The sequence below is a fragment of the Amblyraja radiata genome, chromosome 31 (genome assembly GCF_010909765.2).
Source record: "Amblyraja radiata isolate CabotCenter1 chromosome 31, sAmbRad1.1.pri, whole genome shotgun sequence".
Lineage (NCBI taxonomy): Eukaryota > Metazoa > Chordata > Chondrichthyes > Rajiformes > Rajidae > Amblyraja > Amblyraja radiata.
The window spans coordinates 10862197-10879100 of NC_045986.1; the positions used below are offsets into that span (position 1 = coordinate 10862197).

The 16904-nt window shown below is 49.0% G+C and overlaps 1 protein-coding gene across 2 annotated transcripts in view; it reads right to left on the bottom strand.

The window, feature by feature from the left end:
* The window catches only part of pik3cd (phosphatidylinositol-4,5-bisphosphate 3-kinase catalytic subunit delta), a 155283-nt gene that overhangs the window by 40969 nt on the left and 97410 nt on the right, over positions 1 to 16904 (bottom strand). For both annotated transcript variants that reach the window (XM_033048513.1, XM_033048514.1), the window contains exons 5-8: positions 13181 to 13409; positions 9483 to 9715; positions 4466 to 4645; positions 3298 to 3453 (exon numbers count right to left, since the gene is read on the bottom strand). In XM_033048513.1, the coding sequence (XP_032904404.1) occupies positions 3298 to 3453; positions 4466 to 4645; positions 9483 to 9715; positions 13181 to 13409 (798 nt within the window). The remainder of the gene's footprint in view (positions 1 to 3297; positions 3454 to 4465; positions 4646 to 9482; positions 9716 to 13180; positions 13410 to 16904) is intronic.

The following is a 16904-nucleotide window of genomic DNA, read 5'->3' on the forward strand; positions in this document are numbered from 1 at the left end:
GTGGCTCAATGAATGTAAGAGAGTGCTATTGAGTCAGACACCATACAAACAGGCCCTTTGGCCCAATCTGCCCACAAACTGTGGGAAAGTTGCACTAACTCAGTTGTTATTGTTGCATGAACCTTGCCAGACACACAGAGGCTCCTCAAAGGCAGAAGGGTTCAGTTTAGTTCATCGTCACGTGTACAGTGAAAAGAGTTTACGTACAACGCCAGTTGCTGAGCCTAGGTCGCACTTTGCCCGTAGCGGAGTTTATCCCGTGAGAGTTTGTGGCACAAGTGACAGACGGTGGTGGTCGGGGCACCAGCGATGCTAATCGAGTTCAGCTCGGTTTCTGCACAACTCCGCGACACTGTGCAGGGAATGCATCACATGCCGGGTCTAAAGGCCTGGGAGGCCAGTGACGACACAGCATGTGATACCTACCCTCCGCACTCTGTCAGATTCCGAGTGGATCCAACAGCAGCGCTTTGTGTTACAACTTGTGTTGGGCCTCTGCATAATAGTCATATTGTAATGCTGGCGTTTAAAAAAAAACCAACATGCGAAGAAAGAACAAAGGGGCTGGAATTAAAACCAGTAGTCAGGAACGGGGCAAGTCACATCAGAGTTGTACACAGTCATGTGCTGAGTGAGGCGCATTCTCGCGTGCAGAGCTCCACGCACTTGCACACTTACCCGTTTGTGCGCACACCCGCATATTAACACACGCGAATATGATCACAAACACTTGGCAGGATCATTTTAGTCTAGTTTAGTTTAGAGATGCAGCACAGAAACCAGGGTCGCCAACTTGCTCACTTCCAAATATAAGGGGCAAAAGGTCAAAACAAGGGACAAATTCCCGACGGCAATTCGTTGACCAACTCGGCCGTGGCTGGGTGGATGATGAGTTGGACCGGGTGCTGGACTACACACAAAGCCCAGCCAGCGGGCCAGCTGAGGAGTTTTGGCCCGGGGGCCACACGCAAAGTCCGGCGCCCCGTCCAACTCATGAACAGATGATCGGCCATGAGAAGGAGGGGTGGTGGTGTCGGCGGTAAGTGAAGGACCGAAGGTCGGACAGCTGCCGACCGATGGGGCCACGGACGAGGTGCTGCTGCTGCTGCTGCACTCCATGGGCTGCACTATGTCAGGGCCGGACGTTGCTGTCTGACCCGACAGTCCCCTCGACCCGAGTAGCAGCAGTCAAATATGGGACAAGGGCAGTCCCGGGTGGGACAAACCAATTTACCCAATATACAGGATGTCCCGGCTAATACGGGACAGTTGGCAACCCTAACGGAAACAGACTCCTCAGCCCACCGAGTCCGCACCGACCAGCGATCACCCCGCACATGACCGCTATTCTGCACACTAGGGACAATTGTCAATTTTACCCAAGCCAATTAACCTCGACAAGCCTGTATGTCTTTGAGGTGTGGGAGGAAACTGGAGCACCCAGAGAAAACGCATAAGGTCACAGGGAGAGCGTACTAACTCTGTACAGACATCACCCATAGTCAGAAAGGAACCCGTGTTTCTGGTACAGTGAGGCAGCAACTCTACCGCTGCACCACAGTGCCGTGACGTCCGACTTCAACCGAGATTGTCCATCGAGCCAGACCCACAGAATTACTCCAGCACTTTGTGTGTTTCTTTTGGAAAAACCAGCACCTGCAGTTCCTTGTTTCTAGGGTTCTCTCCAACAGCTCAGCTTTTGTCTATCGAGGTGGTCGACACTTTCCTGACGAACGCTGACCAATGTTGGACGAATTGTGTATGAGGATTACAGAGAGTGGTTGGTGGACACTGCCTGGGTCCATCTCCGTAAATGATGGAAATTTCGGTAAAATGAATTTCGGTAAAATGCCACTAGAATCGGGCAGCACGGTGATGGCGGGGATCGCTGGTCGGTGTGGACTCGGTGAGCCGAAGGGCTCATTTCCCTGCTGTATCTCCAAACTAAAGTAAACTAAAAATAAATCAAGGCTCTCTGAGCCGCTTTCCAAGATCAAACTAACTAAAGGAACAACGACTGATGAAATTGACAGGGCGAACCAGACTTCAAACGTGAATTATTTTAGTTGTGGCTCCAAATAGTTTTAGGTTTAAGCACTGAAGCTTTGCTACACACACCATGTCAGCATGCTATAGATTAGAATCTCAAACATTATTAACCACACATTAGACACACACACACACACACACACACACAGGCTGGCTGTCTATTTATAACTATGAATGATACAATACAGCAGGATTTCTATATCTCATGTTGCCCCGATACACTACAAAAGTCCCCAGTGCATCTAGGTGGGTCTTGAACTCTAGGTGACTGTGATCACTTCAACAACATACTTCCTGGAGTTTTGTCTTGTTTACCACAGTATGACCTCTATTACCTTTTAAGATGCTCCAATTCATAATGCTATTTTACAATCTGACCACTATTTCACCTTTTGCAAGTCACCGTTATCTTCCATGCGAAAACAAAACATCAGGTGCAGCAAATTCTCCAAGCCTGTGTCTCCAGAAATAATTGTAGAAAATAAAATCCAGGTGGGACTTTTAAGCAGAACTCAAGGATAAAGGTTGGCTGTGGTTAAAACGTATATATGGTTGGTTCATATCCTTCTCCCTATTGGATTAGTTTTAGTTGAACAGTACAGAACAGGAGCAAGCCCCTTGATCCACAGTGTCTGCACTGAACATGACGCCAGTTTAAACTAAACTCTTCAGCCTGTTGGCTTTAGTTCATTGATCGATCGATTGAAAGATATAGCATGGAAACATGGCCTTCAGCCCACGCCGACCATCGATCACCCGTTCACTCTGGATCGATGTTATCCCACTATCGCATCCACTCCCTACACACTTGGGAGCAATTTACAGAGGCCAATTGACTTACAAACACCCGAGATGTGTGTGGAAATCCTTCCGGACACAGGGAGAATGTGCAAACTCCACACAGATAGCACCAGAGGTCAGGATCGAACCTGGATCTCTGGTGTTGTGAGGCAGCGGTTCTACCTGTGCTGCCCAGAATGTTTTAAGATTCTGTTGTTTAATCAGGAACTATGACGCTGAACAGACCATATTAAATGTGTTTGTTATCAGGCCAATATTTAGTTACACAACTCATCGAGCTCACCATGAGAGAGACATGGAAGTGCAGGGAATAGAGGGATATGGATCATGTACAGGCAGATGAGGTCAGCTTAACTTGGCATCATGTTCGGCACAGACATAGTGGGCCGAAGGGCCTGTTCCTGTGCTGTACTGTTCTATGTTACAGAGAGAATACTCCAGGCTTACCTTTTTAACGGGAAGCGGTGGTGGCTTGGAATGTGTCCGGCTCTTTGTGAGTTGCCCAATGCCGTTGGACTGTTGCTCTTGGTAGGACTTTATCGTGGAATTATGGACCATTGTCAAGTGTGGCATTTGGTTATTGGACAAACACGTAAAGATGTACTGGAGAAAGAAAATGCAATCACACCATAGTCAAACTTCCCAATACCAAGAATCCTGACATGAAACGTCACCTATCCATATGCTCCAGAGATGCTCCCTGACCCGCTGAGTTACTCCAGCACTGTACTCTTATGTTCTATCGGGCATCCATTTCCCATCACAGATGCTGCCTGACCCACTGAGTTACTCCAGCAGTCAGCCTTTCACTCAGCAGTAGTTTACTTGGCCAACTTTGAGTTATTCCGGATAATAGCATCATTTAACACCATAGGTATCCCCTGTTTGTGGACGGTTCCCCATTTCCATGTCACTTACATTTCACAGACTCAATCCATCAGCTATTCAAAATTCCAATTCAAACATTTGGAGGTGGAACTCTAAATGGAGGGATAGTCTACGATGAGAGTTATTGCTGGATTTAAGAGAGTGATCCTGGGGATGATTGGGTTAACGTATGAGGAGCCCTTGATGGCTCTGGGCCTGTACTTGCTGGAGTTTAGAAGGATGCGGGGATTCCATAGAAACTTACCACATAGTGAAAGACCTGGATAGAGTGGACGTGGAGAGTCAGCGTTCCAGAGGTGGGAGAGTCTAGAAGCAGAGGGCACAGCCTCAGAATAAAAGGACGTACCTTTACAATGGAGATGGAGGAGGAATTTCTTTAGTCAGAGGGTGGTGAAATGGTGGAATTCATCGCCACAGAGAGCTGTGGAGGCCAAGGCATCGAGTATTTTTAAAGCGGAGATATAGCAAGAGCGTCAAAGGTTATGGGGAAAAGGCGGGAGAATGGGGGGGAGAATGAGGGGGGAAAATGGATCAGCCATGGCAGAGTGAACTCGATGGGCCGAATGGCCTAATTCTTCTCCGGTGTCTTGTGAGAATGTCAACAAAGGCCACAAAGAATGCAGCTCCCCAATGATCCCACTACCTCCCAGTGAGCCGCTCAGGCCAAGGGCAGCCGGGGATGGACAATAATCCCAGGAGGACCAGGCAGCACACACCAAAGGCCCACCTTGAATCGGCCGAGGGGGTATTTGCCGTAGATATATTCTTCTGTCCCGTTGACCTGCAGGGTGTAATTGTCCGCGTCTTCAACCGCTTTATGCCGAAACACGGTAGCTTTTTTCTTCACCACCAACTTCATCAGGTGAGCAGGGGGGGCTTGCGAGGAGATTTGGAAGCTGAAACTCTCCTGTGGCAAAAAACAACAAATACAATCAAATCACACGCTGGATTCAGGAGCAGCAATTCGGTGTCAGGGACCGATGTCAGGACTATTGGTGTCAGCGATGCAGAAACAACCTGGATGTGCATGGAGGGGGCGGCTAGGATGTCTACAGGTGACACGATAGTTGACGGCGGTGTGGACAGCTAGGATGGTCGTCTAAGTCTTCTGCAGGATATGGATCAGATGGCAGGCTCAGTCGACCATTGGCAGATGGTATTTAACCCCAACAAGTCTGAGGTGATGCACTTTGGCAAGTTAAATGGGACAGGATGTTGGCTGTGAATGGTGAGATGCTAAGAAATGTTGCTACACTGAGGGACCTCAGGGTTTAGACACAAAACGCTGGAGTAACTCAGCGGGACAGGCGGCATCTCTGGAGAGAAGGAATGGGTGACGTTACCTATTCACCTATTCCGTCTCCCCAAAGATGCTGCCTGGCCCGCTGAGTTATTCCAGCATTTTGTGTCTATCTTCGGTTTAAACCAGCATCTGCAGTTCCTTCTTACAGACCTCGGTTTTTAAGTCCATGGTTTCCTGAAAGCGGCGTTGCAGGTTGACAGAGTGGTGAAGAAGGCACATGCATGCTTGGCTTCACACGTCAGGGCACAGAATATAAACGTTGAGATATTCTGTTGCAACTTTACGAAACACTGGTTGGGCAACACTTGCAGTATTGTGTGCGGGTCTGGGTCAAACGTACAGTAGGAAGGATGCAGTTACGCCGAGCAGATCTATCGGAATGTTCTTTGGGTGCTGCCTGTGTGGAGTTTGCACGTCCTCCTTACGAGCACGTGGGTTTGCTCCGGGAGCTCCGGTTTCCTCCAATCCAGTCAATATTTTGTTTAGAGACACAGTGGGGGAACAGGCCCTCCAGCTCACCGAGTCCACACCAACCATCGAACGCCCGTTCACACTAGTTCGATGTCATCCCACTTTCTCATCCACTCCCTACACACTAGGGGCAATTAACCTACAAACCCGCGCGTCTTTGGGATGTGGGAGGAAATCGGAGCACCCAGAGGAAACCTATGCGGTCACGAGGAGAACGTACAAACTCCGTACAGACACTGCACGTAGTCAGGATGGAAGCCGGCTGGGGCTCTGATGCTGAGGCAGCAGCTGTACCACTGGGCCATCAGGCCAACCGCAACGTCTGTATCTACTATGGGCTGGGAAACTCATGGAGTCAGTAGGGCCAGAGCCTGCAGTCTGCTATATCGTTCCCTGTACGTTCCTGCTCAGCCTTTGCTCTCGTTGGTGACGTGATGTTGATGGACCCATGACACCAGCATCATGGCCTGTATCCATGTTCTCCAGAGATGCTGCCTGACCCGCTGTTACTCCAGCACTTTGCATCCTGTTGTGCATTAACCAGCATCTGCAGTTCCTACATCAAGCCTTTATACGTTTCATCAACAAAACTCCCCCCCCCCACCCCCGGGCAACTGTCAGTCCTGGGTGGGGGAGGGGGGCGGATGTCACACATCAAAGCAAGCAATGACGTCTTCATTTGGAACTTTTAAACCCGACACGGTCAAACATGCCCGATTAAATAAAGTACCTCTGTTCATCTGAAACAAGGCTGTCAAAAGACTCTTCCCCAGGCCTCTCTTGCAATTGCAGCACTCGATAGAGTACAGATTGTGAGAGGGAGATAAAGGGTCCTCCCCCGATAGACAAGTGTTTTGACAGTGATTATGAAACTGCAGGTTAACGTCTCAGCATATTATCTTTCAGTCTGAAGAAGGGTCCCGACCCTAAACGTCACCCATCCTTTTTCTCCAGAGAAGCTGCCTGACCCGCTGAGTTACTCCAGCACTCTGTGTCTATTTCCGGTACAAACTAGCATCTGCAGTCCCTTTCGACACATATCACCTTTGTTACCTGTTAGCTTTTTTTTATTTAAATAAGAAGTAGACACAAGGAACCACAAAGGCTGGAATTTTGCGTAGAATGCAAGTTGCTGGAGTAACTCAGCGGGTCAGGCCGTATCTCTGGAGGGCATGGATAGGTTTGGGCTTGGGACTTTTCTTCAGACTTGTTTTATTAATACTTCTCTGGCAATTTCTCCCATTATCGGCCTCCAGAAATATCTGACTGTGTTGGGAAGATTTGCTTCCAATTAGCCAGTCTGCACTGGGTCAACATAGAGGCTTGACCTGTAGGAAGGAACTGCAGATGCTGGTTTATACCAAAGATAGACACAAAAAGCTGGAGTAACTCAGCGGGTCAGGTGGCATCTCTGGATAAAAAGGATTGGTGACGTTTTGGGTCGGGGCCCTTCTTCAGACTGAGAATGTCAGCCATCCTTTTTCTCTAGAGATGCTCCCTGACCCACTGAGTTACTCCAGCACTTTGTGTCCATCTTCAACATGGAGGTTTGCTGGGTTGTTAAATCCCACTCTGATCCCTCAGATCCACATCTTTCCAATGCAGCTCCAGCTTTCTTCCCAGCTGTTATCAGGCAACTGAACCATCCATCCTCTCACCAACGAGAGTGGGGTCCTGATCCACCAGGCACCTCATTGGAAACCCATGGGCTATCTTGAATTGGATTTTATCTTGCACTAAACGTGATCCCCTTTATCCTGTATCTGTACACTGTGGGCGGCCTGATTGTAATCATGTATAGCCTTCCCACTGACTAGTTAGCAGGCAACAAAAAAGCTTTTCACTGTACCTTGGTACACGTGACAACAATAAACTAAACTAAACTAAACTCCTCCTTTCTTCAGAGATGCAGGGGCACTGAAATGATCTATTATGAGTCCAGTGGCCATTGCTTTTAATTGCCAGTAGGTTAAGAGGGGGTCTGAGGAGAACCTTCTTCACTCAGAGGGCAGTTGCAATCTGGGACAGCGTGGGTGATGGAAGCAGATATGCTTACACAACGTCCGTAGCTTCTGGACGGGCACTTGAATTGCCACGGGATGGTGAGCCACAGACCATGTGCTGGTGAATGGGATTAGCATGGATGGGTACGTTGGGGGCTGCAGGCCACGATGGGCCGAAGGATCCATTTCAGCGGTGTGCGAATCTATGGGACGGATCAGATCTTCCTAAATCCAACTCACTGCGCGGATCACAAAGTGCTGGAGTAACTCAGTGGGTCAGGCAGCAGCTCCGGAGAACATGGACAATCCAACAATGTCCATCGGTTTGCTCAAATTTTACAATAAATCAAATCTAAAATCCTCTAACGTCTGAACAAGGATCCCTACCCAAAACGTCGCCTATCCATGTTCTCCAGAGATACTGCCTGACTGGTTGAGTTACTCCAGCACTTTGTGTCCTTTTATGTAAAGTAGCATCTGCAGTTCCTTGTTTCGACTAAAATCCAACTGATTTTGCTGTGCCCGTCAGTCATTGGGAAATCACCAGCATTATTATATATCATATTATTTTTCCATTTACCTTCCACTGATTGAAGGTTTCACTGATCTGAGGGACTTCATGTGTTGACCATCACTAATCTGATAATCGTAATCTGGTATGCAACTTTGGGGCTTCCATGTTGAATTCTTAACTGACTCGCAGATTACCCGAATTGTATTAGAATGAATGAATAAGTTTATTGGCCAAGTATTCACATACAAGGAATTTGCCTTGGAGCTCCGCCCGCAAGTGTCAACATGACATACAGTGACAGTTAGGAATGACACATAAAACATTAAACATTAATAATAAAACAATATTGATTAAACATGTGAATTAAATAAAATACCAGAGCAAAAGGAGGCTACAGATTTTTGGTTATTGCAGAGAGCTACTACTCGTGGAAAAAAGCAGTTTTTATGTCTGGCTGTGGCAGCTTTGACAGTCCGGAGTCGCCTTCCAGAGGGAAGTGATTTAGCAATAGTTTAGCAATTTAACTCATTGACTATTTCATCCGCAACGTGGGGATCTTAGTTTAGTTTAGTTTAGAGATACAACATGGAAACAGGCTCTTCGGCCCAATGAGTGCATGCTGGCCAGTGATCCCCGCACACTAGCACGATCCAACGCACCATTGGGACAATTTTACAGAAGCCAATTAACCTACAGTACCCTGTACATCTTTAGAATGTGGGAGGAAACCGGAGCACCCGGAGAACACCCATATGGTTACATGGGGAATGTGCAAACTCCACATAGACAGCAACAGTAGTCAGGATGGAACCCGGGTCTCTGGTGCTGTGAGGTAGTAATATGCCCCTGTCCCACTTAGGAAACCTGAACGGAAACCTCTGGAGACTTTGCGCCCCACCCAAGGTTTCCGTGCGGTTCCCGGAGGTTGCAGGTGGTTGCCGCAGGTTGCAGGTAGTGGAAGCAGGTAGGGAGACTGACAAAAACCTCCGGGAACCTCACGGAAACCTTGGGTGGGACGCAAAGTCTCCAGAGGTTTCCTTTCAGGTTTCCTAAGTGGGACAGGGGCATAACTCTACAGCAGTGCCACTGTGCCTAATGGAGAAATCTCACTTTGTGAACTTATTAGCCAATTTACATAAAATAACGTTCTCAACTTCACACTGCCCATGGTAGATCTTATGGAGCCTAGCAGGAGTCCATTTGGCCCATCTTGCTAGTGCTGTCAAGAATGGTAGTTCAGGTCTTTCACTGCCAAAGTACACGGCTGCTTAAAGTGTTATTATACTACAGTGCTGGGTTTAAACCACCAGAGATCACTCCACGAGGCCTAGATTTACTAAAGCAGCGATGCATTATAAACATCTAAATGGATTGAACATGGGAATTAAAACAAAGCTGACGTTGAGCTGCTGTGTTTAACAGAATGCTCATTGTATACTCATTGTATACTCACTTCAGTGTACTGGAACTTGACATTGATGACGATGTTGCGGCCATTCAGCTTCAGGGGGAAGCAGTTGTTCATTGCTTCAGAGGTGGGCTCCAGCTCCCTGGGGAAGTTGTACTCCATCCAGTCCAGCCATGACCTGCGCTGCCTCTCCGCTGCCCTCTCCTCACAGAACTGACGGATGCTCCCGCGGAACTCGTTCACCTCCGAGTCGGGAACGCTGTCAAACTCATGCAGGCCTGCGGAGGGAAGGTGAAACCCGGCCGTTATTCCTTACACTTTAAAAAATAAAACCTGCGTTGCAGAAAAATAAAACTTTCAGCGGTCGCGTACGTTGACAGTGAAAGACCCGAGGTCCCGTTCTTGACAGCACGAACAAAGATGGGCCAAATGGACTCCTGCCAGGCTACATAAGATCTACGCAAAAAGCTGGAGTAACTCAGCGGGACAGGCAGCATCTCTGGGGAGGAACGTGTGGCGTTTCAGGTCGAGACCCTTCTTCACACTAGTCGTGGTAGCGATGTAGGGCTTTTTTTCTGTCTCTTCCGCCTCCTTGACTTTTTCTATGGGAAGGAGCGCTCACCACCCAGTGATGACCCCTTCTCCCGTCTCCACCGGTCCCCCTCCTCTTGGACTCCCCAAACGACCTCCTACCTCCTCTAGACCTTTTTATTTCTACCTGCAGGCATCACATCAACCGGCTCAACTTCCCTACTGCAACCTCACCCCCTCTGGACGTACAGCCCTCTGCTCGCTCTGCACCAACCCTGACAAGATAATCAAACCCACCAACAAGGGAGGTGCCGTGGCAGTGTGGCGCGCTGACCTCTACAAGGTTGAGGCCAGGCGACAACTCTCAGACACCTCCTCCTACTTATTCTTGGACCATAATCCCACAGACGAGCACCAGGTCTTAATCTCAAACGCAATCACTGATTTCACCTGCCTTCCACAGCCTCCATCCTTATCATCTCCAAGCCCGTTTTTACCTTCTCCCCAAAATCCACAAACACAACTGCCCTGGCAGACCCGTTGTTTCTGCCTGCGCCTGTCCCACGGAAATGATTTCCACGTACCTCGACTCTATCGTACCCCCCCCCCCAGTCCAATCTCTCTCGTCCTATGTCCAAGACACCTCACATGCTCTTCGTCTCTTTAATGACTTCTGCTTTCCGAGCCCCCACTCCCTCATCTTTACTATGGACATTCAGTCACTCTACACCTCCATCCCCCACCAGGAAGGCTTTAAAGCCCTCAGTTGCTTCCTCGACCGCAGAACCAGCCAATTTGCCTCTACTAACACTCTCCTCCGCCTAGCGGAGCTGGTCCTCACCCTTAACAACTTCCCCTTCAACGACTCCAACTTCCTCCAAGTCCAAAGCGTAGCTATGGGCACGTGCATGGGCCCCAGCTACGCCTGCTCCTTTGTAGGGTACGTCGAACAATCCCTGTTCCAGGCGTACACTGGCTCTATCCCCGAACTCTATCTCCGTTACATTGACGACTGCATCGGTGCTACCTCCTGCACCCACGCAGAACTCATGGACTTCATCAACTTCATCACCAATTTTCATCCTGCACTCAAATTTACTTGGACCATCTCCGACACCTCCCTCCCCTTTCTTGATCTCACAGTCTCCATTACAAACCCACCGACTCCCGCGAATACCTCGACTGCACTTCTTCCCACCCTGCTTCCTGTAAAGACTATCCCCTACTCCCAATTCCTCCATTTACGCCCCTTCTGCGCCCAAGATGAGGTGTTCCATTCCAGGGCATCCGAGATGCACAGACTTATATAACCATATAACCATATAACAATTACAGCACGGAAACAGGCCATCTCGACCCCTCTAGTCCGTGCCGAACACATAATCTCCCCTAGTCCCATATACCTGCGCTCAGACCATAACCCTCCATTCCTTTCCCATCCATATAACTATCCAATTTATTTTTAAATGATAAAAACGAACCTGCCTCCACCACCTTCACTGGAAGCTCATTCCACACAGCTACCACTCTCTGAGTAAAGAAGTTCCCCCTCATGTTACCCCTAAACTTCAGTCCCTTAATTCTCAAGTGCTGGGGAAGGGCATTCCCCATGGAGACCTCCCTTGCCATTGCAGAGCAAGAGTTGTTCACCGGGTGTGTGACTCAGCGCTTGCTGCAAGAGGGAGTTGATGCTCGACACTCACACATTTGTGACACACCATCAACAGGAATGTTGGAGCGCAGCTTGCCAGAATAAACGGGAGGAATTCCCCCCCTCAGTGGCGAGCAGGACGTTGCTTCAGGATTATGGCTGGTGGATTAACTCTTGCTGGAGTCTGCATCTTGGTGGCAGTGCAATACGAGTCAACACATTCAAACGCAGACGTGGCGGGCAGGCGGGTGGCACAACGCTAAAGGTGATGCCTTACGGCGCCAGGGACCCGGGTTCGATCCCGACCTCGGGTGCTCTGTGCATAGTTTGTACAATCTCCCTGTGACCACGTGGGTTTTCTATGGGTGCTCCGGTTTCCTCCCACACTCCAAAGATGTACTGGTTTGTAGGTTAATTGGCTTCTGTAAATTGTAAATTGTCCCTAGTGTGTAGGGTAGTGCTAGTGCATGGGGTGATCGCTGGTGGACCGTGGCCAGTGGGCCGAAGGGCCTGTTTCTACCCTGTATCTCTATAGAACTAGAGGACACAGGTGAGAGAGGGAAGATATAATAGGAACCTAAGGGGCAACTTTTTCCACAAGGTGGGTGATAGCGATTTGGAACGAGCTGCCAGAGGAGTTAGATGGAGCAGGTATTATAATGACATTTAATGGATATTTGGGCAGGTACATGGACAAGGAAAGATTAAGATAAATGGGCCAAGCACAGGCAAATTGGACTAGCTTAAATAGGGCCTTGTGGTCAGCATGGACTCGATGGGCCGAGAGGCCAGTGTCCGTGCGATGTGACTCTATGAATCATTTTCCGTCTCTATCGTTCCTTAACAGAACTGTCTGGAACAGCTTCTTCCCTACAACCATCAGGCTATTAAACACTACAACCTCCAAATAAGCTCGGAACTATATAGGCTTGGTATTATTTTTGATTCTGCATTATTATTAATTATTATTATTAAGAAGGGTCTCGACCCAAAACGTCGCCAATTCCTTCTCTCCATAGATGCTGCCTCACCCGCTGAGTTTCTCCAGCATTGTGGGTCTACCTTGGATTTTGCCAGCATCTGCAGTTCTTTCTTAAACATCATTATTTGTCTGTTTATTTTTACATATACTGTGTGTGTGTGTGTGTGCGTGTGTATGTGTGCGTGTGTATGTGTGCGCGTGTATGTGTGCGCGTGTATGTGTGCGCGTGTATGTGTGCGCGTGTATGTGTGCGCGTGTATGTGTGCACGTGTATATATATATATATATATATATATGTGTAACAGATATGTAAACATAGCATTCTGTAAAAGAAGTTCAATATACATACATACATATATAAACTTCTTTCACAGAATACTAACTTTATATATTCTGTTGTGCTGCTGCCAGCAAGAATGTCATTGTTCTGTTTTGGGACATATGACAATAAAACACTTGACCTGGGCTCCCTGGCATGTGAGGCAGCATCTCTCCTCCCTGTGCCACTCTGCCACCCGTCCCGCTGTGCCCCCCCCCCCCACCGCGTCCACACGGCCGCATCCCCGCCGCTCCGCTCACCTTTGCCAATGAGGAGGCTGATCTGGGAGTTGACGTGCTTCTCGGCCCGGTCACCCTCGCGGGCCACCAGCTTGAGGATAGGGAGGAATGGCCGCACGTCACACAGTCTCCGACACTCATCCTCCAGCTCCTCCTGCTCCGCTGTGTGGTTGACGCACGTGAACACATAGGCCTCTGGTTCACTGAGTGTGTGGAACAGAGGCTGCTGCTGAGCCTGCTGCCATAGCAACTGTGGGGAAGAGACAGAGACAGAGAGGGTGAGTGAGAGAGGGAGAGGGGGAGAGTGGGAGAGTGGGAGAGTGGGAGTGAGTGTGACAGAGAAGACTACACATTAACCCTGATCAAAACACAAAGTACCGGAGCAACTCAGCGGGTCAGGCAGCATCTGTGGAGGGACATGGACAGAAGTCTACCGATGCCCCAGTGGGGGTGAAAGCTGGAGAAGGGAGATAGCGCAGGACAGAACCGAGACACTTCAGAATTTAATTCCTAAGAGAGTTCACTGTCTCACTCTGAAGACAGTCCCTCCAGCAGTGGATCTCCACATCGACAACTGCCTGGACTTTGACGTTGAACCATTTGTCCCAGGAGTGAGACGGTGACTGGGCCACGGCTGGTGGCCAACTCGATTAGGAAGCAAGAAGGGTCTCGACCCGTAGCGTCACCCATTCCTTTTCTCCAGAGATGCTGCCTGACCCGCTGAGTTACTCCAGCTCTTTGTGTCTATGAATGGATTCCCAAACCAGTACCTCTGCCAACGCCTCTTAAACATCTCTCTGCGTTTCTTGGAGCATAGGCCATAGGTTTAAGGTGAGAGAGGAAATCTGATGGGCGTCATCAATGGGAATCTGATGGGCGACTTTGTCCACAGAGGGCGGTGGGTGTATGGAACGAGCTGCCAGAGGACGCAGTTGAGGCAGCTACTATGACAACATTTAAAAGATATGTAGACAGATGCATTGGTAGGAACGGTTTAGAGGGATATGGGCCAAACACAGGCAGGTGGGAGGACTATCCTGGTCCGCATGGGTAACTTGGGCCGAAGGGTCAGTTTCCATGCTGTATGACTCCCTAACTGTTCTGCACCGATGGAACTGATGTGCTACAATGCTGAGAACTATATTCTGCACTCTATCTCCCCCTTTGCTCTACCTATTGTACTTGAGTCTGACCTGATTGCATTTATGTATAGTATTATCCGATCTGATTGGATTGCAGTCTGAAGAAGGGTCCTGACCCGAAACGTCACCTACCCATGTGCTCTAGAGATGCTGCCTGAACCGTTGAGTTACTCCAGCACTTTGTGTCTATTTTTGGAAACCAGCACCTGCAGTTCCTTGTTTCTACTCTTCTTTCAAGAGCGAGTTAGATTTAGCTCTTAGGGCTAAGGGAATCAAGGGAATCAAGATTTTGGATGATCAGTCATGATCATATTGAATGGCGGTGCTGGCTCGAATGGCGGTGCTGGCTCGAATGGGCCGAATGACCTACGCCTGCACATATTTTCTATGTTTCCACCTCAGGATAGTGGACGTGTTGAAAACTTCTATCTCTCTTTTACCGTATTGCAAAACGATAACTTGCGCAACAAGATAAATTGGTGCATTCTCTTTCAGATGGAATATTAGAATTTTTCTGTTGAACTTACAGGTACCGAGTGCGCAACCTTTGCACAATACAAGCACTTTACTGTCAGTGATGAAGCAACCATTGCACATCCTGTGTGATCAGGAGCTCACTCTGAGCAATCGACAATAGACAATAGGTGCAGGAGAAGGCCATTCGGCCCTTCGAGCCAGCACCGCCATTCAATGTGATCATGGCTGATCATCCACAATCTGTACCCCGTTCCTGCCTTCTCCCCATATCCCCTGACTCCGCTATTTTTAAGAGCCCTATCTAGCTCTCTCTTGAAATCATCCAGAGAACCTGCCTCCACTGCCCTCTGAGGCAGAGAATTCCACAGACTCACCACTCTCTGTGAGAAAAAGTGTTTCCTTGTCTCCGTTCTAAATGGCTTACTCCTTATTCTTAAACTGTGGCCCCTGGTTCAGGACTCCCCCAACATCGGGAACATGTTTCCTGCCTCTAGCGTGTCCAAGCAGATCCCTTGACTCTGACAACTGCGGCCAATTGATTCAACATTGCGCCACGGACCATTCGGCTTGTGGAATCTGCTTGTGGAAATACGGATCCAATCAGCCCCCAGCGAATCGTTCCCCACTCCTCACCCCGGGCTGGGGTCAGATTCGGGCCGAGGCCAGGAACAAAGGGCCGTGACCACTTCACTGGAATTTAGAAGGGCGTGAGGGGATCTTATAGAAACGTACACAATTCTTAAGGGATTGGACAGGCTAGATGCAGGAAAAATGTTCCCCATGTTGGGGGAAGTCCAGAACCAGGGGTCACAGTGTAAGAATAAGGGGTAGGCCATTTAGGACTGAGATGAGGAAAAACGTTTTCACCCAGAGAGTTGTGAATCTGTGGAATTCTCAGCAACAGAAGGCAGTGGAGGCCGATTCACTAGATGTTTTCAAGAGTGAGTTAGATATAGCTCTTCGGGTTAACAGAATCAAGGGATATGGGGAGAAAGCAGGAACGGGGTACTGATTTTGGATGATCAGCCATGATCATATTGAATGGTGGTGCTGGCTCGAAGGGCCGAATGGCCTACTCCTGCACCAATGTTTCTATGTGTCTACCTTCGGTGTAAACCAGCATCTGCAGTTCCTTCCTCCACGTGATGTAAAAATCATCTTTCTGATCATTTGCATCACATCAGTCCCACTACCTGCCTGTCCTCCACAGTTCGAATAAAAATGTTTTCAAGCACGCAGATCTAAGATGTTGAAATAGACACTGCCTGTAAATGGGAACATGAGGATCTGCAGAGACTGGGAAAGACACAAAGTGCTGGAGTAACTCAGCAGGCCAGGCAGTATCTCTGGAGGATATGGATTGAAGACCTTTCAAGATGGGACCCTTCTTCAGACCCGAAATGTCACCTACACTTGATCTCCAGGGATGCTGCCTGACCCCCTCCGAGTTACTCCAGCACTTTGTGTTTTTTAATGTAAATCAGCATCTGCAGCTCCTCGTCTCTGCAGATGCTGGATTCTTGAGTAAAACACCAAGTGCTGGAGGAACTCAGCGGGCAGCATCTATGGAGGGAAAGGATTGGTGACATTTCATGTCAGGACCCTTCAGTGGACATTGCCCGTCTTTTCCTTCCACAGAAGGGGACGACAGGGTGGCGCAGTGGTAGAGTTGCTGCCTTACAGCGGCGGAGTCCCGGGTTCGATTCTGGCCATAGGCGCTGTCTGTATGGAGTTTGTACGTTCTCCCTGTGACTGCGTGGGTTTTGTCCGGGTGCTCCGGTTTCCTCCCACACTCCAAAGGCGTACAGGTTTGTAGGTCAATTGGCTTTGGTAAAGATTGTAAATTGTCCCAGTAGGATAGTGCTACTGTATGGGAATCGCAGGTCGGCACGAACTCGGCGGGCCGAAGGGCCTGTTTCCATGCTGTATCTCTAAACTATAATAAACTTAATACACAAAAAGACACAAAGTGCCAGAGTAACTCAGCGGGTCAGGCCGCATCTCTGGAGAACATTGGAAAGGTGAAGTGTTGGGTGGGGACTGTAGACGGGGGGGGGGGGGGAACTCAGGGGAGGAAGCAATGAAAACGTCCCTTTGCTACTGAAGTTCAATTCCCCGGGGGTGAC